General features: G+C 39.0%; 3 protein-coding genes and 1 pseudogene across 3 annotated transcripts; all 4 read left to right on the top strand.

The window, feature by feature from the left end:
• Positions 1–7,170: 7,170 nt before the first annotated feature.
• Positions 7,171–9,236, top strand: LOC125006910 (green-sensitive opsin-like). The gene is made up of 5 exons (XM_047583424.1): positions 7,171–7,634; positions 7,720–7,888; positions 8,003–8,168; positions 8,289–8,528; positions 8,651–9,236. The coding sequence occupies exons 1-5, from the start codon at positions 7,250–7,252 to the stop codon at positions 8,747–8,749; spliced, it is 1,059 nt and encodes a 352-aa protein (XP_047439380.1). The 5' UTR covers positions 7,171–7,249; the 3' UTR covers positions 8,750–9,236.
• A 2,903-nt stretch (positions 9,237–12,139) lies between these two features.
• On the top strand, positions 12,140–14,731 carry LOC125006915 (green-sensitive opsin-like). Its single transcript, XM_047583429.1, is given in 5 exon segments — positions 12,140–12,300; positions 13,774–13,858; positions 13,861–13,886; positions 13,888–13,989; positions 14,098–14,731. Coding segments are annotated over 5 exon segments (462 nt in total). The 5' UTR covers positions 12,140–12,150; the 3' UTR covers positions 14,197–14,731.
• Positions 14,732–15,893: 1,162 nt separating this feature from the next.
• Positions 15,894–22,666, top strand: LOC125006913 (green-sensitive opsin-like). Its single transcript, XM_047583427.1, has 5 exons — positions 15,894–16,263; positions 21,265–21,433; positions 21,863–22,028; positions 22,149–22,388; positions 22,498–22,666. The coding sequence occupies exons 1-5, from the start codon at positions 15,939–15,941 to the stop codon at positions 22,594–22,596; spliced, it is 999 nt and encodes a 332-aa protein (XP_047439383.1). The 5' UTR covers positions 15,894–15,938; the 3' UTR covers positions 22,597–22,666.
• LOC125006914 lies at positions 18,303–19,621 on the top strand (annotated as a pseudogene).
• Positions 22,667–23,355: the final 689 nt, after the last annotated feature.

Here is a 23,355-nt window from a genome sequence, read left to right as displayed (position 1 = left end):
GCTTGTTAAAGAGCACTCAGCTATTGAGATGCAATCATCTGTGTCATGTTAGTGATAACGGAGTTCAGCAGTGAAAACAAATCACCCTGAAGTATCGTCAGTGTTTTGCGCCTGTGTGGCTGCGTTGAAAAAATATATTCTCTACTTTAATACCGTAAAAATTATAGAAATAAAACTTACACATACACTTACACAAAAACATATAATAATATATAATAATAGGGATATGAGCCAAATGATTGCTGTTATTTAAATGCACATAAGGTTAAACAGATGTGGAGGAAATAATCAGATGTTTTATTTAAGCCAAGGATATACTGTAATAGATTTAGATTTCTATTCCTATCTATAAGAATAAAGTGCATATCTTGTATAAATACCATATGTAATAGTAAAGTAATTAAATATATCAAAATAAAAGTACTCATAACAGCCACTTTGTAGTTCTTTACTTTACTCTTTACTCTTTACTCTTTACAGAAAGGTGCTGACTTCCCTAATACATCTGAAACACAGCTCTGGCAAATTTGAATGAATGGAATGAAGAGTTTTTCCGGGGTGAAGCATACCTGGGGCAAAATATTACAATCAATCGATTTATATCGAGCATTGATAGTGGCCAGACTCTTTTTACACAGTACTGTCCAGACTTCCTCATCGACAGTGATTCAGAGGTCCAATTCCCTCTTCAATCCAGCTTTATGAAGCCCAGGTTTTGGACCTTCATTTAATAACAGAAGTCCATATATTGATGTTGTTCAGAGTCATGGGCATAAATTGATTTTGTCTTAAAGGTGTTTCAGGTGACAGTCCCACGTTAAATCCAAGGCTTTTGTAGACCTCATACCAGATTTTAATCAGATGTTAACGTATAAGGTTATCTGTCCTTTTGTTTACAGTTCTGAATTTATAGTTCTAAATAAAGTCACCGTATACATGTTCTTTTATTGCATTCAAAGTTGTAATAATATAAAATACTTTTCTGCATTATGAGTGCTTTACGTCATGCTTCTTGCCACTGACAATTTCATTAAAGGAAGGAGTCCAAGCAACCATCACCTGAGCATAAAGTCCCTCAGTGATTTACACCATCGTTAGGCTTATTATTAGAAATCATGCTTACTATTTATCGATCAGCACAGGTGGTTGACCTAAAATGTAGTGTTTGTATGTAGTCCGCCCTGTTTCTAGTACATATCATGTAATAATAAAAAGTAAAACTCACATAGATCTAAAACTGAAATGATTTCATTCTAATCCATGATTAAAAACAATTTCTTTAACTCAAAGAAATTTACGGTCACTCAAGGGTCCGGTGACACAGATTTGTGTGCTAACAGTCTGTAATAGGACTTGGGTTTCACAGTGACAGTCTGTCTAAAACTGGATGTTCCCTTTCACTATGTCTCAGTGTTGCCCAGGTTCTCTGTGTAACGATTGCTTCTCTTCTGCTCACAAGCGTGTGGCGCTCTCCAGATTGCTGATCCTGTGGTCTGGAACTGCTCATGGGTTCTTACTGTGCTCCCCTGTCACAACAAGAGAAGATTGTGGCCAGCACAGTATGTCAGCCATTAATCCACTGATGACATTACCTGTTGCTGAGAGTAGATACAATGGCAAGTACAAATAATTATCTTCTGTGTCTCCGCTGCTTACAAATTGGATGTACATAACACGAGCAGTCCACTTAGATCCCAGACCTTTACTGAACAACAATGCTGTAAAATTACTTCAGGAGAGACGTTGAAACCAGACACCCCAATTCATGTCAAAGCTGAAGAAATAATGTTTCAGGGGCTGAAAAGTGTGCAGATCTGATCAGAAAGATCTGTTTGAAAAAAACAAAACAAAACATGTGAGCCTACTAGTAGGTGTAGCCTATGGTAGATACAGTGGTGAGGTAGACATTACCCAAAGAAGACAGTGGGAGGGGCACAACATCACAAATGGAGGAAATATAAAAGATACAAAAATAATTTAATTAATATTATGAGGATATGTAAGGAGGATTATTATAACAAAATATTAGAGAATAATAAGAATGATACTAAGGGAATATGGAATATATACAATATTATTAAAAATAATAATATAAGCTGCCCCAAGCTCTTTATTGATAAGGATAAGACTTTGAAAACATAAGTGATAGTGGGTTTAGCAACTTCTTTGTCAATATAGAACCATAAATCGGGAGATAAACAGTGTTTCACCAATTATAGGTCAGTATCCATACTACCACAGTCGTCAAAAATATTAGACAAACTTTTTGTTGACAGACAGGACAAATTTATTGAAAAGCACAACTTGACAGTCAATATGGCTTCAGAAATAATCAACTGAAATGGCACTTATGGAATTAATAGAAGCGATAACAACTTGCACTGACAATAAAAATATTGCACTGGGAGTATTTATTGTGCTAAAAAAATAACTAATTTGACACCATAGACCACGGTATATTATTTAAAAAAAAAAATGGAAAGAGGAATCAGAGGAATTGGTTTTGATTGGCTGAAAATGTATATGCAAAAATGCCAACAGTTTGTCCAAATAGGCAGCTTTCCTAGATATAAGGTGTGGAGTCCCACAAGGGTCAGTGTTAGGGCCAAAACTATTTATTCTATATAACAATGACATATGCAGTGTGTCAAAACACTGAGAATGATATTATTCACTAATGACATAAATATCTTTTGCTCAAACTAATTATCTTTACATTTCAATAAAATTAAGATTATGTTATTTGGAAACAATTTTCAATTGCTCAAACACAAATCATGATTGGTAAATGAAACCTGATTTCTGGGTGTGATCACTGACAATAAAATCTGCTGGAATTGTACTTATCCTTGAAATGTCAGGCCATGGGATATATAGAATAGATTTTTTTGTTTTGATATGTTTTGTTACCACATAAATCCTGGAAGTTAATACTTTTGGTCATGGGAGCAGTGATTACAGTGGCCACATTCAAAGTAAGCATGAGGTTTAGAGAAAAGATAATTCTTCAAGAGGCAGCGCACTGTAGTATTCCATTTTTTCTGACAATATTTTGCTTCTGTGCTGAATTTAGTAGAGAAGAAAACGCTCTCTGAACATTGCCTAGAGCTCCCTCTTCATAAAAGGGGCTGTCGTTCAAGATTTTTTGCTTTATTTTTTGCTTTATTGGACAAAGATTTGTCAGACTTCTGATATAGCCTCTTTGATCTTCCATCAAAATCCCTATCATAAAAATCATTAGTATGAGCACATATTGGCTTCAGTCATTTTCTACTTAGCCTGACAAATATTTATCAGAAGAAAAATAATGATCGTAAGTCTATTTGTATCAGCTAAAATCTGTAACAAGATAATGTTATGATTAGAAGTCACGTGTATCACATCAAATGTTCACATCATGAGAAGTCAACAGAAATCTGATTTAGATTTTTTTAATCTCATAATTCTGACTAAACACAAACATATCTACATTCAAAGCAGTTTTCATCTGTTCATGTTTTAAACTCAATAATGTGCTTACATATGTTTGCTTCAGTGGGCAAACATATGCAAGCCCATACAACATGGGCGCCATGTTAGATACATCGATGGGAAGATTCTTCAGTGTAACCCTATGGGGCGGATAAAATAAATAGCTTATTTTCACCATTAACAGGCCCTTAAATGTTACTGACAATGTCTGTCAATATGTAAAAGGCCCACATTTAAATATAGAGCTGTGTTTACCTTCTCCTCAGTCTCCCGTGTTCATCCATCCGCTAAAAATTTGAAATTACTCTGAAAAATTCTAAATACTTAGAAGTAGTGAAAATTAAACTAGTCTCACTTATTTTTATTACATTTTATTTTAATCTTATTCTATTTTAGCTGTCTTTTTACTTTTTTTTACTGTTTTTTAAGAATGTTTCTTTAATGTGCTAAGCTACTGTGAACAAGTTATATCATTACAGTCTGTGTTATTACTAAAGCATTATTATCATTATAAAATTAGCATACTAGCCATATTAACTTAGTAGTAACAAGGCAAAGTTACGTGTCATTTAGATTTAGCTATCTGAACACAGTACATATGTGGACCTCATACCAGGTTTCACAGTATATATGACGGTAGCTGCTATTTTTCTAAGTCTTTAGTCTGGATAACCAGCTACCATAAGGCTAGGCTTGATTAACTACAAACTTAATTAATTCGTTTGTATCATGTAAAGAAATTATGGAATACATTGTGTTTGTATTCATTATTTTTAATAGTTATGTGGCTATGTCACCAAATTATTTATAGAAGATTATAGGTAGGTCATGCAAATAAATTAAAGATAAATTCAATGCTTTTTTTTTTACTGTAAGTTGCACATGAACAGCTGAACTACCTGATGTTACAAAAGACTTGGCAATGGCATTCTGAAACATCAAATAAGTATTAAAATACTTCTAACAAGTAACTAAATTAAGTCAAAAAATAAATAAATCATAAATTAAACCAATATCAGGCATTTAGAATTTCTTGACCATCAGAGTTTAAATGGTGTGTGGTCATCACCTGTCTTTTCTTAGATATTCATAATGTGGGAGCAGTCTTGGAAACATCAATATTTTTCCATAGACTAGTTTTCATTTTTCATACTTTTCCAGACAAGGTATTTTATAAAAATCAAATTCCATACTTTTCCAGACTTTTTTGAGACTTTTTTGTATGACTTTATTTTCCTATATGAAATCTTAACAAATGTCAAAGAGACAAATTGACTTTTACCTCACATAATAGGGAGAAATCAGTTGACATCCAGTTTTTCCTATTTTCTAATCTAATCTAATATCTCGTTTTTGTATTCTGGAGAAATGGAGGAGTTCCCCCGTGTTTTCCTGATCCTGTGCTGTAGCCATAGACTGAGCACTTAACTTTTAATCCAGTTTTATTCTCTGTTACTGCCACTTCTCTATGGGTGAATATTGGTTAGATGTAGCAAACATGGCGCCCATGAACCAATCCGCATAGCGCATTCCCTAGTTGGCCAGACTCCGACTCTCGGACTCTCCTCGACGGATATATCGGGCCGATATGTTGTGCACTTTACTGGTATCGGCGACGGCCGATACGCGTGTGCGTTGGCAATCGGCCAAGGCTGAAGTCGGTATCGGCCCTAAAAAAATCCATATCTTTCGATCTCTGCTAAATACGATGTATTTCAATATACCAGCCACGTCACTTCAATACAATACTCATTCCACCTTTACGCTCCTTTCATCTTTAGTATTCTATTTATTTATGTGCAGTGGCCAACCTCAAGAGCAATGGTCTACCTTAATGTGCAAAGTATTCACCTTCATGTGCGTTTTTTCTACCTTCAGTTTTCAGCCTCAAGTGGAATTACACTAGGACATGTGCAATGATTTCAAATTTACGTTAATGTAAGTACACCTGTATTTATCCCAGTGTGTGTATAGTGTACAATTGTTTTTATATAGTAAAATATATATTTTTATATAGTATACCCCCTTTTGCCTGCGATAGGTTGGCGGTCTGTCCAGGTGTCCCCCGCCTCTCACCCGATGCCAGCTGGGATAGGCTCCAGCAACCCACGCGACCCTAGTGCGGGATTAAGCGGCACGGAAAATGAGATGAGATGACACTTTTACCCCTTTTTACGGGGGTATACTTTTAACTTCTAAATTTTATTTCATGTGTCGAGTCACTCATCTTGTGAAGTTGAAATCAGACAAAAGTGTCACGATTAGAGAGTCAGTCCGTGTCTTACATGGGCAAGTAAAACGTATTCTTTTGACATGAAAAAAGAAAAAAAAAAAAGAAAAAGAAAATGCTGGCTTGCCAGGATTATTCCAAGCACTTTAACTCAGAGAGCGGCAATGAAACTCCTGGACAGCGCAGTCAGTGCAGTACTGACGCCGGTAAGGCCATCATCGTTCTGACCACAGGAGATGTTCAAGTGTTTTTAAAGATGTGTTCCTCAACACTATTAAAATCTGTAAACAAATAAGCTTAAGCCAATCAAGGTTTCTTATTTTATAAACTGTGACTGCATCTAATTAGCAAGATTCCGGGTTGGTGAGGTAATGATCTTAAGTCGTCCCTTAATTTGTTAGGTGATAAGTCAGGTAATAAGGATGCAACCTGGGTGTGAAGCTGATGAAGATAATCAAAAGCACTGTTTGTGCTGTCCTGTGCTCAGACAGTTCTTTTCTACATGTGTACACACATTCATTTAGCATGACTGAAAAGACAGTCAGTTAAATGTCAGTCTTTCTATATCTATGAAATCATCCCATAGACAGAAAATATACAGAAAACAAATGCAAAACACATTAAAAACCTACATCTGAAAGTTAACAGAACGTCACAAGCAGAATTTCTTGAATTAATTACAGATAATATGTGATGATATTGCTGTGTCCAAATTTCCTTCAATCCTCTGCGCCATTCATGCCTCATTCAACTTTTGAGAACTCTTCTCATAAACAGCCATATATATGATACAGGGCCACTGATAGTGTTGCTGTGGCTTAAGAAAGACTGGCTGAGTCTTCTTCTTCCTGGCTTGTGACAGTAAGCTTTTTGCTAGATCACAACCAAGCAACTGTGGGTGAGACACTGAGGTTAATCCAGTCAGGATAATGACACCTGCAGCTCCACCATATGGACACACTGACACTGAGGGTGAAAATGCCTGATGCTGGCCTGGCCTGAAAAATCTTCAAAGTCAAAGAAAAAAGTGAAGAAATAACTAGCTGTGTCAATGAGAAAAGAAAAGTGCATCAGTCTCATTCTACTTTATCTATTATATTTTCTCAATGGTCAATATTGAAAGCAGTACTTAAGTTATCCAGAGAATGGAGAGTACATATCAGCAGATAATGAACTTCATTGTATTATCATATCATCAATGTAGAAATATATCATCATAGATTTCTTATGATTCCAGGTTTTGATTGTTTTTTTTTTATTTTTGATAATGTCCCAACATCTTTGAAAGTTGATTGTATTGATTCCCATTGTTGAGTCGAGATTATGAGAATTCCTCGAGACTCGTAAAGTGGAGCACATTACATTGAATCCCTGTTCTCTATCCGGTGATAAGATAAATCACAGGACAATCCTGTAATCCTTTGGCACTCTGACAAAAGGGTTACTGGGCAGGTATAAAAATCACTCGCCACAGCTCTGCATTCTGTGTCCAACAGCCCATCTGGTTTGCTACACTAAGAAGCCCAACAGAGCAACTGACTAACAAAGATGGTGTGGGAAGGAGGAATCGAGCCCAATGGCACAGAGGGCAAGAACTTCTACATCCCCATGTCCAACAGGACTGGGATTGTTAGAAGCCCTTTTGAATACCCGCAGTATTATATGGTAGACCCGATGATCTACAAGCTTCTGGCTTTCTACATGTTCTTCCTTATCTGCACTGGAACTCCCATCAACGGTCTGACATTGTTTGTGACGGCTCAGAACAAGAAACTCCAGCAACCTCTCAACTACATCCTGGTCAACCTGGCTGTGGCTGGACTCATCATGTGCATGTTCGGCTTCACTATCACCATCACATCTGCTTTAAATGGCTACTTCATTCTTGGACCCACTTTCTGCGCTATTGAGGGATTCATGGCCACACTGGGAGGTATGAAAGAAAAAGCAAGATATCTCTCAGGAATTATATAAAGAAAATGATGCTTCCTATTTGACTTCTCTTCTTCTATCTACAGGTGAAGTTGCTCTCTGGTCTCTGGTCGTGCTGGCTATTGAGAGATACATCGTCGTCTGCAAACCCATGGGAAGCTTCAAGTTCTCTGGAGCTCATGCTGGAGCTGGAGTCGCTTTCACCTGGGTCATGGCTATGGCTTGTGCTGCACCCCCACTTTTTGGCTGGTCCAGGTAATACTCACCTTTAGAAATGTTTATTTTACTTTAACAGTCAACATATGGGATTAGAAAATATAGTAGGTGTACAATAAAATGGTTGGATTGCTTTCTACTCTCTAATCTCAGGTACCTTCCTGAGGGTATGCAGTGCTCCTGTGGACCTGACTACTACACTCTGGCTCCAGGCTTCAATAATGAGTCATATGTCATCTACATGTTTGTTGTCCACTTCTTCGTCCCTGTTTTCCTCATCTTCTTCACTTATGGAAGCCTTGTGGCGACAGTCAAAGCTGTAAGTGAAGTTCTTCTGACATCATTCATGTGTTATTCTGTGGCAATCAATGTCACATTACTGCATCCAGCATGACTTTTATTGACTGTTGGTTATATTTTCTGCTCTCAAACACTTCAGGCTGCAGCCCAGCAGCAGGAGTCAGAGTCCACTCAGAAAGCTGAGAGGGAAGTGACACGTATGTGCCTCTTGATGGTCTTGGGCTTCCTGGTAGCTTGGACACCATATGCCACTTTCGCCGGCTGGATCTTCTTGAACAAGGGAGCTTCGTTCACCGCCCTGACTGCAGCCCTCCCCGCCTTCTTTGCAAAGAGCTCAGCCCTGTACAACCCTGTCATTTATGTGCTGTTTAACAAACAGGTTGGTTCTTGTGAGGTCTACCTTACTTTCCCTTTTATCCAGCGTAACTTTTTAACCAGCGCAACTAATCGCGATGATAATGCAACTTTATTTCAACATGTCTTTTTTTCTTCACTCTTCAGTTTCGAAACTGCATGCTGAGCACTATTGGAATGGGTGGCATGGTGGAGGATGAGACCTCAGTTTCAACCAGCAAGACAGAGGTGTCCTCTGTGTCTTAAATGTAGAGGCATTTTCACATCTCTGGACACTTTCCTTATTACTCTCTTTGACGTGGAATAATCCTCAATGTGGACTGTATAAAGTTCATGGACGTCTGAACTACTTGACCAGTGATAAACGGCTCCAGGAACAACCTCATGAATGGAATTTTCTCTCCTCTTACTTGAGTGCTGTTGGAAAGTGTATGAATTTGTGACGCATGTATGTGGATGCTAACTTTGACTTCCCCTGCCATCCAAGGTACAGAGCCATCTTGTACCATTGAATCTACACAACATCCTTAAATATTATCCAATTTTAATGCTGTATTTATTTATTTTTTACAGCAGATCATTAACAGGGAACATTTTTTTACTGCACTTTCAAAATGAACAACTATATACAGTGTAAAACTCTATTTTTTATCACTTGTTGAGTTGGTCGTCATGAATTGTAAACATTGTACATATGAGGAATAGTGTAAATAAATAAATGCATGCATGAAAATATGTTGTCATGAGATCATTTTACAAAAACAACCTGAAACTGTGTTTGTGAAAAATGTACAGTAGAAAATGACAAGTTGCTCCCACACCGACATATAAGCGTACTCACTGGGTCTTGGGTCAACGTTTCGGTCTATCATCGAAGCTTTAAATGTGAATGCAGTAGCAACTCGGGGAATTTTTACCATCAACTTTTCTGGGGATCTGCTCCCAGCACCACACATTTCAAGGAAAGTATGCATGTTGATTGAGTCTTTTTAATGGAAAATATACATATAGAAAATGAAGAAACATATTCATTTACAGATTTCCACAGATGTACTTGTGTGCTAGATTTTGGTTAAATGAAACTCTGCATTTCTGTGTTCATGTCGTTCAGATCTAAGATGGCTGACCAAATGCTCCCTATTTAATCTCAACCTGGCACAACAGAGGTCTTGACATTGTCAGCTATTCGTTAATTCCTCTTGGAAAACCACCATACAACTTCTTGCTGTCAATTTAAGCCATTTAAACATGTATTGGAATATAGAAATTCATGCGCATGGACCTTGTCTGTTCAGTCAGTCTTGGCCAACGTCCCAGAAAAGGATGATTTTCAGTAGTTTCACACCATTATAACAGTTTCAACAAAACGAAACTGATTGGTTGGCTACAGGTGGGGAGGAGTCGTGGTTTAGACTTAACTCTCCCATCGTTGGTGGACGGGTCGGTCCCGACCCTTGGACACTCAGGTCCGCCAATCCCCTGGGACACCACCCTAGAAAGAGGAGAAAGTCCTTCCTACCTGGCCTCCCTGATATAGATCTCACATGCTCTGTACCACGCTCATCCTGTGACTCCCTCCTTTGCAACTTTTATCATTTCAGAACAGCTCCTCATTGTTCTCTATTTTGTCTCTCAGAATCGCTATATGTTTCCTTCTTGCTCTGTCCTAGTCAGCTGATTGCTACTTTCTCAACATGTATCAACCCTATGCAAGTAAACTTGAACGGGTTTGATGCTCTTGACCCTCCCATTATCTAGGAGCTCATTCTTTATTTGATTATATGAATGTTAATATTCATTCTAAATACAACCTAGGAAATCTCAACTGATTATCACACATCTAGACAAATAATAAAATTCTAATAACATCCTGGTTGGGGACACAGGTAAGTAACATCACAATACGACAGGGAACAAACGGAAGGCCGGGCTTTATAGACACAAGAGGGCTCAGGGATGACAAGACACAGGTCGAACGAATGACCGCTATCAAACCAGGCGAAACCAATAAGCAATTACCACACAAGGAGGCACAAGAGACAGGAACTCCACAAACTTAACAAAATAAAACAGGAAACTCAAAACATGCACAAATAAAGGACAAGGACCCAAAACCATGATAGTACCCCACCCTCACGGGAAGGCTCCCAGAGGTCCCTAAAAAGAAATCGGAAACCAAGAGTCCCGAACAGGGTGGGCGAAGGGGAGATCGAAGGCAGGATCAAAACAAAGTTCCGCGCAGCTGAGACAGTTGTGCTAGCTGGTTTGTATTCAAACATCAGTTCATGATAATAAAAAATGACTCGCCTTCTTTCTTCTGCCTCATCAAAAATGAAATTCTGTTGGGATTAATGATGTTGAAGTGAGGACACAAATTGCAGGACAAACGATGAGGAGGCAGGGAATCCGGGGAAATGGTATTTAATCAAACACAGGGGAAACACGGGGGGCTGCACAACACAGGTAAATAAAAAAATAGGTGCAGGAACAGGGGCATGGAAAGAGCTCGTGGAATACACAGGAAGTTACACATGGATGTAACATCATGACGCCGCAGGAAACTGTAGGGCTGTATATACACAAGAGGGCTCAGGGATGACAAGACACAGGTGAAACTAATGATCGCAATCAAACCAGGAGAAACCAGTAAGCCAGGAGTGTCAAATTCATTTTAGTTCAGGGGCCACATGCAGCCCAATTTTACCTCAAGGGGGCCGGGCCAGTTGCCCAATAGCTTATTACCTGGTACATAACGACAACTCCAAATGTTTTCCTTTGCTTTAGTGCAAAAAAGTACCGCTACATGTAATGAACAACTGTGAAATTTCTTGTTTGTCAAAGATTTTCAGCTAATATCTCCAGTGTAATTTTTGCAAATTCATCCCAGGGGCCAGATTGGACCCTCTGATGGGCCAGTTTTGACCCCCGGGCCTTATGTTTGACACCCCTGCAGTAAGCAATCAACACACAAGGAGGCACAAGAGACAGGAAATCCAGAAACTTAACAAAATAAAACAGGAAACACAAAACATGACACAGACAGACATCATGACAGAACACAAGGCATGACAGACAAGAAGTTACTAAACTAAAGGAAAGAAAACAGGAAACTCAAAACATGCACAAATAAGGGACAAGGACCTAACAATGACAGTTTCTTTAAGCAGCAACCTTACTATGACCCTGAGGCCAATCTTGTGTGGAGACAGACAGTTCATCCCCTGCTGTAGGAGCTACAGGACTCATTCTCTCATTTTACTAGATGTTTCGGAACAAAGTATGTGGAAAGTTTGATGTAAAGCAACTATATGAATTGCATGTATTTTGTATTTGTACCGTGGTGCATTTTAAAATAGACGTTTTAATCTTAACGTGGCCTCATTATTTTATCCTAATTTATTTTACATGTAATATGTAACCAAAAAAAAAATTATACCATACAGTGTAAATATGGAGTAAAACACCTGCAGTAATAAGTGACACTATGAGTCAGTAAATATTTCACACTCACGCTCACCCCCAGAGCCTCATCCTCTCTCCCCGTCTCTCTCTCTGCAATTCAGCTCTGATGAGAAAATGTTATAGGTGCAAAGGAAAAACATATAATTTCTTTCCGCTCTCTAATCTCAGGTACCTTCCTGAAGGGTATGCAGTGCTCCTGCGGACCTGACTACTACACTCTGGCTCCAGGCTACAATAATGAGTCATTCATTATCTGCATGTTTGTTGGTCACTTCTTTTTACCTGTCTTCATCATCTTCTTCACTTATGGAAGCCTTGTGGCGACAGTCAAAGCTGTAAGTGAAGTTTTTCTGACATCATTCATGTGTTATTCTGGAGCAATCACTGTCACATCACTGCATCCGGCATGACTTTTTTTGACTGTTGGTGATATTTTCTGCTGTCAAACACCTCAGGCTGCAGCCCAGCAGTGTCATGATGGTCTTGGGCTTCCTGTTAACTTGGACACCATATGCCACTTTCGCTGGCTGGATCTTCTTAAACAAGGGAGCTTCCTTCACCGCCCTGACTGCAGCCCTCCCCGCCTTCTTTGCAAAGAGCTCAGCCCTGTACAACCCTGTCATCTATGTGTTGTTTAACAAACAGGTTGGTTCATGTGAGGTCTACCTTACTTTCCTTTTCATGCAGCGTTTCAAATAATCATGATGATAATGCAACTTTATTTCAACATGTCTTTTTTTCTTCACTCTTCAGTTCCGAACCTGCATGCTGAGCACTATTGGAATGGGTGGCATGGTGGAGGATGAGACCTCAGTTTCAACCAGCAAGACAGACATATTGAAAATGAAGAAACATATCTAATTACAGATTTAGAAAGTCAGATGTACTTGATAGAATTTTAATTGGCTAAATGAAATTGTGCGTTTCTGCAGAAAGAGTCTGTTTTCATGTTGTTCAGAGCTAAGATGGCTGACCATATGTTCCCGATTAAATCTCAACCTGGCACAACAGAGGTCTTGACATCCTACCTGTAGATGGCATCAAATTTAAAACAGAAAAAAACCCTATGTACTTAAGTTGTCCAGGAAACAGAGTGTAAATATCTACAGATAATGAAGGTCATTATATTATCATATCATCAATGAAGAAATATATCATCATCGTTTTCTTATGATTCCAGGTTTTGATTGTTTTTTTATTTTTGATAATGTCCCAACATCTTTGAAAGCTGACTGTTTTAATTCCCATTGTTGAGTCGAGATTAAGAGAATTCCTCTGGACTTGAAAAGTGGAGCACATCACATTGAATCCCTGTTCTCTATCCGGTGATAAGATAAATCACAGGACAATCCCTCTAATCCTGTATTGTCAATTTGATAATAGGGTTACTGAGCAGGTATAAAAATCACTCCACAAAGCTCTGCATTCTGTGTCCAACAACCCATCTGGTTTGCTACACTAAGAAGTCCAACAGAGCAACTGACTGGCAAATATGGTGTGGGAAGGAGGAATCAAGCCCAATGGCACGAAGGGCAAGAACTTCTACATCCCTATTTCTAACAAGAGGGGATTATTAAAAGTCCTTTTGAATACCCGCAGTATTATATGGCAGACCCGATGATCTACAAGCTTCTGGCTTTCTACATGTTCTTCCTGATCTGCACTGGAACTCCCATCAACGGTCTGACATTGTTTGTGACGGTTCAGAACAAGAAACTCAGGCAACTTCTCAACTACAACCTGGTCAGCCTGGCTGTGGCTGGACTCAACTGACTGTTGGTTATATTTGCTGCTCGCAAACACTTCAGGCTGCAGCCCAGCAGCAGGAGTCAGAGTCCACTCAGAAAGCTGAGAGGGAAGTGACACGTATGTGCGTCTTGATGGTCTTGGGCTTCCTTTTGCCGGCTGGATCTTCTTGAACAAAGGGAGCTTTATTCACTGCCCTGACTGCAGCCCTCCCCGCCTTCTTTGCAAAGAGCTCAGCCCTGTACAACCCTGTCATCTATGTGTTGTTTAACAAACAGGTTGGTTCATGCAAGGTCTACCTGACTTTCCTTTTAATACTGCATTTCAACCAATTACGATGATAATGCAACTTTATTTCAACATGTCTTTTTTTCTTCTCTTTTCAGTTTCGAAACTGCATGCTGAGCACTATTGGAATGGGTGGCATGGTGGAGGATGAGACCTCAGTTTCAACCAGCAAGACAGAGGTGTCCTCTGTGTCTTAAATATAGAGACATTTTCATATCTCTGGACAATTGCCTTATTGCTGTATCTTTTCAATGGAATAATTCTCAATGTGGACTGTATACAGTTCAGGGACGTCTGAACTACTTGACCGGTGATAAACAGCTCCAGGAACAACCTCATGAATGGAATTGTCTCTCCTCTTACTTGAGGGCTATTGGAAAGTGTGTGAATTTTTAATCAATCTAAATAATGATCAGACGCATGAACGCATCTATGTGGATGCTCACTTTGACTTCCCCTGCCATCCGAGGCACACACCCAGTTTTTTACTATTGAATCTACATAACATCCTTAAATATTATATGATTTTAATGCTGTATGTTTTATTTAATTTTTTTTTTTTTTTTTTACAGCAGAGGGAACATTTTTACTGTACTTTCAAAATGAACAACTATAAATAGTGTAAAACTCCACTGTTATCACTCGTTAAGTTGGTCTGAATTTTCATGAATTGTAAAGATTGTGCACATGAGGAATAGTGTAAATAAATAAATGCATGCATGCATGGAAATATGTTGTCATGAGTTCATTTCACAAAAACAACCTGAAACTGTGTTTATGTGTGAAAAATACATAATAAAAAATGACAAGTTGTCCTCTCCATCACATTTATGCTCTGTTCACTCTGTCTTGGGTCAACTTTTTGGTCTATCACTGAAGCTTTTATTTCTTTTTTAATTTTTTTTTTCTTAGGTATTTTAGCATTTATTTAAAGTGAAATGAAGATAATGGACAGGAAAAAGGGAGGCAGAGACATGCAGAAAAGGGCACCCGGTGCGGAATTTGAACGCTATAGCCACCCTGCAGAGAGGACTATAGCCTCAACATATAGGGCAGGCACTCTACTGAGTGAGCTAAACAGCGTCTCGTCTCACAAAAGTGTTAAATGTGAGTGCAGTAGCAACTTGTGAATTTTTACCATTACCTTTTCTGGGATCTGCTCCCAGCATCATCCATTTCAAGGAGAGTATGCATGGTGATTGAGTCTTTTTTTATGAAAAATATACATATAGAAAATGAAGAAAAATATGTAATTACAGATTTAGACAGTCAGATGTACTTAACAGAATATTAAATGGTTAAATGAAATGTGCGTTTGTCCAGAAAGACTCTGTGTTCATGTTGTTCAGAGCTAAGATGGCTGACCATATGTTCCCTATTTAATCTCAACCTGGCACAACATAGGTCTTGACATCCTGCCTGTAGATGGCATCAAATTCAAAACAGAAAAAACTCTATGTACTTTAGAAGTCCAGAAAATAGAGGGTAAATATCTACAGATAATGAACTTCATTGTATTATCATATCATCAATGTAACCATATATCATGATCGATTTCTTATGATTCCAGGTTTTGATTGTTTTTTATTCTTGATAATGTCCCACCATCTTTGAAAGCTGACTGTTTTGATTCCCATTGTTGAGTCGAGATTAAGAGAATTCCTCTGGACTTGAAAAGTGGAGCACATTACATTGAATCCCTGTTCTCTATCCGGTGACAAGATAAATCACAGGACAATCCCTCTAATCCTGTATTGTCAATTTAACAATAGGGTTACTGGACAGGAATAAAAATCACTCCACAAAGCTCTGCATTGTGTCCAACAACCCATCTGGTTTGCTACACTAAGAAGTCCAACAGAGCAACTGACTAACAAAGATGGTGTGGGAAGGAGGGATCGAGCCCAATGGCACGGAGGGCAAGAACTTCTACATCCCCATGTCCAACAGGACTGGGATTGTTAGAAGCCCTTTTGAATACCTGCAGTATAATTTGGCAGACCCGATAATATTCAAGCATCTGGCTTTCTACACGTTCTTCCTGATCTGCACTGGAACTCCCATCAACGGTCTGACATTGTTTGTGACGGCTCAGAACAAGAAGCTCCAGCAACCTCTCAACTACATCCTGGTCAACCTGGCTGTGGCTGGACTCATCATGTGCATGTTTGGCTTCACCATCACCATCACATCTGCTTTAAATGGCTACTTCATTCTTGGACCCACTTTCTGCGCTATTGAGGGATTCATGGCCACACTGGGAGGTATGAAAGAAAAAGCAAGACACCTCTCAGGAATTATATAAAGAAAATGATGCTTCCTATTTGACTTCTCTTCTTCTATCTACAGGTGAAGTTGCTCTCTGGGCTCTGGTCGTGCTGGCTATTGAGAGATACATTGTCGCCTGCAAACCCATGGGAAGTTTCAAGTTCTCTGGAAACCATGCTGGAGCTGGAGTCGCTTTCACCTGGGTCATGGCTACAATAATGAGTCATTCGTCATCTACATGTTTGTTGTCCACTTCTTTGTCCCTGTTTTCCTCATCTTCTTTTCTTTACTTATGGAAGCCTTGTGGCAACAGTCAAAGCTGTAAGTGAAGTATTCTGACATCATTTATGTGTTATTCTGGAGCAATCACTGTCACATTACTGCATCTAGCATGACTTTTATTGAATGTTGGTTATATTTTCTGCTGTCAAACACTTCAGGCTGCAGCCCAGCAGCAGGAGTCAGAGTCCACTCAGAAGGCTGAGAGGGAAGTGACATGTATGTGCGTCTTGATGGTCTTCGGCTTCCTGGTAGCTTGGACACCATATGCCACTTTCGCCGGCTGGATCTTCTTTGCAAGGAGCTCAGCCCTGTACAACCCTGTCACCTATGTGTTGTTTAACAAACAGGTTGGTTCATGTGAGGTCTACCTTACTTTCCTTTTTATCCAGTGTTTCAACCAGTCGCAAGGATAATGCAACTTTATTTCAAAAAAAAAATGTCTTCTCTTTTCAGTTCCGAAACTGCATGCTGAGCACTATTGGAATGGGTGGCATGGTGGAGGATGAGACCTCAGTTTCAACCAGCAAGACAGAGGTGTCCTCTGTGTCTTAAATATAGAGACATTTTCATATCTCTTGACAATTGCCTTAATACTGTATCTTTTCAATGGAATAATTCTCAATGTGGACTGTATAAAATTCAGGGACGTCTGAACTACTTGACCAGTGATAAACAGCTCCAGGAACAACCTCATGAATGGAATTGTCTCTCCTCTTACTTGAGTGTTGTTGAAAAGTGTATGAATTTTTAATCAATTTAAATAATGATTAGACCTGTAAACGCATGTACGTGGATGCTCACTTTGACTTCCCCTGCTATCCGAGGCACACACCCATGTTGTACCATTGAATCTACACAACATTCTTATATATTGTCCAATTTTAATCCTGCATTATTTTTTTACAGCAGAGGGAACAGTTTTACTGCACTTTCAAAATGAACAACTATATAGAGTGTAAAACTCTATTTTTATCACTTGTTAAGTTGGTCATCATGAATTGTAAACACTGTACATATGAGAATAGTGTAAATAAATAAATTAATGCATGAAAATATGTTGTCATGAGTTAATTTCACAAAACAACCTGAAACTGTGTTTATTTGTTAAAAATACACAATAAAAAATGAGAAGTTGCTCCTTCCCTAACATTTAAGCTCTATTCATTGGGTCTTGGGTCAATTTTTCAGTCTATCGCCGAAACTTTAAATGTGACTGCAGGAGCAACTTGTTAATTTTTACCATGAGCTTTTCTGGGGATCTCAACCTGGCACAACAGAGGTCTTGATATCCTGCCTGTAGATGGCATCAAATTCAAAACAGGAAAAAGTCTATGTACTTAAGTTCTCCAAATAATAGAGGGTAAATATTTAGAGATAATGAACTTCATCATGTCATATCATCAGTGTAGAAATATATCATCATTGATTTCTTGTGACTCCAGGTTTTGATTGTTTTTTTATTTTTGATAATGTCCCACCATCTTTGAAAGCTGACTGTTTTGATTCCCATTGTTGAGTTGAGATTAAGAGAATTCCTCTGGACTTGAAAAGTGGAGCACATTACATTGAATCCCTGTTCTCTATCCGGTGATAAGATAAATCACAGGACAATCCTCTAATCCTGTATTGTCAATTTAACAATAGGGTTACTGGACAGGAATAAAAATCACTCGACAAAGCTCTGCATTCTGTGTCCAACAACCCATCTGGTTTGCTACACTAAGAAGTCCAACAGAGCAACTGACTAGCAAAGATGGTGTGGGAAGGAGGAATCGAGCCCAATGGCACGGAGGGCAAGAATTTATGCATCCCTATGTCCAACAGGACTGGGATTGTTAGAAGTCCTTTTGAATACCCACAGTATTATATGGTAGACCCTATCATCTACAAGCTTCTGGCTTTCTACATGTTCTTCCTGATCTGCACTGGAACTCCCATCAACAATCTGAAATTGTTTGTGACGGCTCAGAACAAGAAACTCCAGCAACCTCTCAACTACATCCTGGTAAACCTGGCTGTGGCTGGACTCATCATGTGCATGTTCGGCTTCACTATCACATCATATGTTCTATAAACGGTTACTTCACTCTTGGACCCACTTTCTGCGCTATTGAGGGATTCATGGCCACACTGGGAGGTACAAAACAAAAAGCAAGACACCTCTCAGGAATTATATTAAAAAAATGATGCTTCCTATTTGACTTCTCTTCTTCTATCTACAGGTGAAGTTGCTCTCTGGTCTCTGGTTGTGCTGGCTATTGAGAGATACATTGTCGTCTGCAAACCCATGGGAAGTTTTAAGTTCTCTGGAGCTCATGCTGGAGCTGGAGTCGCTTTCACCTGGGTCATGGCTCCAATAATAAATCATTCGTCATCTACATGTTTGTTGTCCACTTCTTTGTCCCTGTTTTCCTCATCTTCTTTTCTTTACTTATGGAAGCCTTGTGGTAACAGTCAAAGCTGTAAGTGAAATATTCTGACATCATTCATGTGTTATTCTGTGGCAATCAATGTCACATTACTGCATCCAGCATGACTTTTATTGAATGTTGGTTATATTTTCTGCTGTCAAACACTTCAGGCTGCAGCCCAGCAGCAGGAGTCAGAGTCCACTCAGAAGGCTGAGAGGGAAGTGACATGTATGTGCGTCTTGATGGTCATGTGCTTCCTGATAGCTTGGACACCATATAGCACTTTTGCCGGCTGGATCTTCTTGAACAAGGGAACTTCTTTCACCGCCCTGACTGCAGCCCTCCCCGCCTTCTTTGCAAAGAGCTCAGCCCTGTACAACCCTGTCATCTATGTGTTGTTTAACAAACAGGTTTGTTCATGTGAGGCCTAACTTACTTTCCTTTTTATCCAGCGTTTCAACCAATTGCGATGATAATGCAACTTTATTTCAACATGTACATTTTTTCATCTCTTTTCAGTTCCGAAACTGCATGCTGAGCACTATTGGAATGGGTGGCATGGTGGAGGATGAGACCTCAGTTTCAACCAGCAAGACAGAGGTGTTCTCTGTGTCTTAAATATAGAGACATTTTCATATCTCTGGACAATTGCCTTATTACTGTATCTTTGACCAGGAATAATCCTCAATGTGGACTGTATGAAGTTCAGGGACGTCTGAACTACTTGACCAGTGATAAACAGCTCCAGGAACAATGAACAGAAATCTCTCTCCTCTTACTTGAGGGATGTTGGAAAGTGTATGAATTTTTAATCAATTTAAATATTGATTAGATGTATGAACGCATGTAGGTGGATGCTCACTTTGACCTCCCCTGCCACCCAAGTTACAGACCTATGTTGTACCCTTGAATCTATGCAACATTCTTATATATTGTCTAATTTTAATCCTGCATAGTTTTTTTTTTTTTTTTTTTTTTTTACATCAGAAGGAACAGTTTTTAACTGCACTTTCAAAATGAACAACTATATACAGTGCAAAACTCTATTTTTATCACTTGTTGAGTTGGTTGTCATGAATTGTAAACATTGTGCACATGAGGAATAGTGTAAATAAATAAATGCATGCATGAAAATATGTTGTCATGAGATCATTTCACAGAAACAACCTGGAACGGTGTTTATTTGTGAAAAATACACAATAAAAAATGACAAGTTGCTCCCTCCCTCACATTTAAGCTCTGTTCATTCTGTCTTGGGTCAATGTTTCTGTCTATCATCAAAACTTTAAATGTGAGTGCAGTAGCAACATGTGAATTTTTACCAGTAACTTTTCTGGGGATTTCAACCTGGAACAACAGAGGTCTTCACATCCTGCCTGTAGATGGCATCTTATTTAAAACAGAAAAAATCTCTATGTACTTAGGTTGTCCAAAAAATAAAGGGTAAATATCTACAAATAATGAACATTCATTATATCATATCATCAGTGTAGAAATATATCATGATCGATTTCCTACGATTTCCAGGTTTTGATTGTTTTTTATTCTTGATAATGTCCCAACATCTTTGAAAGCTGACTGTTTTAATTCCCATTGTTGAGTCGAGATTAAGAGAATTCCTCTGGACTTGAAAAGTGGAGCACATTACATTGAATCCCTGTTCTCTATCCGGTGATAAGATAAATCACAGGACAATCCTCTAATCCCCTATTGTCAATTTGATAATAGGGTTACTGAGCAGGTATAAAAATCACTCCACAAAGCTCTGCATTCTGTGTCCAACAACCCATCTGGTTTGCTACACTAAGAAGTCCAACAGAGCAACTGACTAACAAAGATGGTGTGGGAAGGAGGAATCGAGCCCAATGGCACGGAGGGCAAGAACTTCTACATCCCTATTTCCAACAAGAGTGGGATTGTTAGAAGTCCTTATGACTACCCGCAGTATTATTTAGCAGACCCGATCATCTACAAGCTTCTGGCTCTCTACATGTTCTTTCTAATCTGCACTGGAACTCCCATCAATGGTCTGACATTGTTTGTGACGGCTCAGAACAAGAAACTCAGGCAACCTCTCAACTACATCCTGGTCAACCTGGCTGTGGCTGGACTCATCATGTGCACATTTGGCTTCACCATCACCATCATATGTTCTATAAATGGCTACTTCATTCTTGGACCCACTTCCTGCGCCATTGAGGGATTCATGGCCACACTGGGAGGTACGAAAAAAGCAAGACACCTCTCAGGAATTATATAAAGAAAATGATGCTTCCTATTTGACTTATCTTCTTCTATCTACAGGTGAAGTTGCTCTCTGGTCTCTGGTCGTGCTGGCTATTGAGAGATACATCGTCGTTTGCAAACCCATGGGAAGCTTCAAGTTCTCTGGAACACATGCAGGAGCTGGAGTTGCTTTCACCTGGGTCATGGCTATGGCTTGTGCTACACCCCCACTTTTTGGCTGGTCCAGGTAGTACTCAATTTTAGAAATGTTTATTTTACTTTAATATGTCTTCACCATGTGCAGTCATTTCTGTGGAATAATTTCCCGCTATGCAATAACCAATATTCAATGTTATTATAGAGCAACAACTCGGAACACAGGTTCACTTATACTTTTACATATTGTTATATATATTTCTTATATTTTTTTCACCGATGTGTGGATTCTTACTATAACTGTCTACTTACTGATTCTTATTGCCTACATTGCTCTTTGTTCTGAACACTGGTACACTTTGAGTAGGAGCTGCTGTAACAAAAAGTAATTTCCCCTTGGGATCAATTACCTAATTCTGATTCTGATATATTTTACAATTAGACTACCAAAATATGGGATTAGAAAATGTTGTAGGTGTACAGTAAAAAGTTGGATTGCTTTCTTACTCTCTAATCGCAGGTACATTCCTGAGGGTATGCAGTGCTCCTGTGGACCTGACTACTACACTCTGGCTCCAGGCTACAATAATGAGTCATTCGTCATCTACATGTTTGTTGTCCACTTCTTTGTCCCTGTGTTCATCATTTTCTTCACTTATGGAAGCCTTGTGGCGACAGTCAAAGCTGTAAGTGAAGTTTTTCTGACATCATTCATGAGTTATTCTGGAGAAATCACTGTCACATTACTGCATCTAGCATGACTTTTATTGGCTGTTGGTTATATATTTTGCTCTCAAACACTTCAGGCTGCAGCCCAGCAGCAGGAGTCAGAGTCCACTCAGAAAGCTGAGAAGGAAGTGACACGTATGTGCGTCTTGATGGTCATGGGCTTCCTGGTAGCTTGGACACCATATGCCACTTTTGCCGGCTGGATCTTCTTGAACAAGGGAGCTTCTTTCACCGCCCTGACTGCAGCCCTCCCCGCCTTCTTTGCAAAGAGCTCAGCCCTGTACAACCCTGTCATCTATGTGTTGTTTAACAAACAGGTTGGTTCATGTGAGGTCTACCTTACTTTCCTTTTTATCCAGCGTTTCAACCAATTGCGATGATAATGCAACTTTATTTCAACATGTCTTTTTTTCCATCTCTTTTCAGTTCCGAAACTGCATGCTGAGCACTATTGGAATGGGTGGCATGGTGGAGGATGAGACCTCAGTTTCAACCAGCAAGACAGAGGTGTCCTCTGTGTCTTAAATGTAGAGGCATTTTCATATCTCTGGTCTCTGGTCTGCTTTCCTTATTACTGTATCTTTGACATGGAATAATCCTCAATGTGGACTGTATAAAGTTCAGGGACGTCTGAACTACTTGACCGGTGATAAACAGCTCCAGGAACAACTTCGTGAATGGAATTGTCTCTCCTCTTACTTGAGGGCTATTGGAAAGTGTATGAATTTTTAATCAATTTAAATAATGATTAGACCTCTGAACGCATGTACGTGGATGCTCACTTTGACTTCCCCTGCCATCCAAAGTATAGACCCATGTTGTACCATTGAATCTATACAACATCCTTAAATTTTATATGATTCTAATGCTGCATGTTTTGTTTTGTTTTTTTACAGCAGAGGGAACATTTTTTACTGCACTTTCAAAATGAACAACTATATACAATGTAAAACTCCATTGTTATCACTTGTTAAGTTGGTCGTCATGAATTGTAAACATTGTACATATGAGGAATAGTGTAAATAAATAAATGCATGCATGAAAACATGTTGTCATGACTTAATTTCACAAAAACAATCTGAAACTGTGTATTTGTGAAAAATACACAGTAGAAAATGAGAAGTTGCTCCTTCCCTCACATTTAAGCTCTGTTCATTCTGTCTTGGGTCAACGTTTTGGTCTATCACCAAAGCTTTAAATGTGAGTGCAGTAGCAACTTGTGAATTTTTACCATCAACTTTTCTGGGGATCTGCTCCCAGCACCACACATTTCAAGGAGAGTAT

Source organism: Mugil cephalus, chromosome 4, assembly GCF_022458985.1.
Source record: "Mugil cephalus isolate CIBA_MC_2020 chromosome 4, CIBA_Mcephalus_1.1, whole genome shotgun sequence".
NCBI lineage: Eukaryota > Metazoa > Chordata > Actinopteri > Mugiliformes > Mugilidae > Mugil > Mugil cephalus.
This window is presented reverse-complemented; position numbering and strand designations above follow the sequence as displayed.

Excerpts from the sequence above, each read along its gene's own strand:
- LOC125006910 (XM_047583424.1), top strand. The coding sequence starts at position 7,250 with ATGGTGTGGGAAGGAGGAATCGAGCCCAATGGCACAGAGGGCAAGAAC. Across the intron at positions 7,889-8,002 it reads CCACTTTTTGGCTGGTCCAG|GTACCTTCCTGAGGGTATGC; the intron begins GTAATACTCACC and ends CTCTAATCTCAG. Across the intron at positions 8,529-8,650 it reads ATGTGCTGTTTAACAAACAG|TTTCGAAACTGCATGCTGAG; the intron begins GTTGGTTCTTGT and ends TTCACTCTTCAG.
- LOC125006913 (XM_047583427.1), top strand. The coding sequence starts at position 15,939 with ATGTCCAACAGGACTGGGATTGTTAGAAGCCCTTTTGAATACCTGCAG. Across the intron at positions 16,264-21,264 it reads ATTCATGGCCACACTGGGAG|GTGAAGTTGCTCTCTGGTCT; the intron begins GTATGAAAGAAA and ends TTCTATCTACAG. Across the intron at positions 21,434-21,862 it reads CCACTTTTTGGCTGGTCCAG|GTACATTCCTGAGGGTATGC; the intron begins GTAGTACTCAAT and ends CTCTAATCGCAG.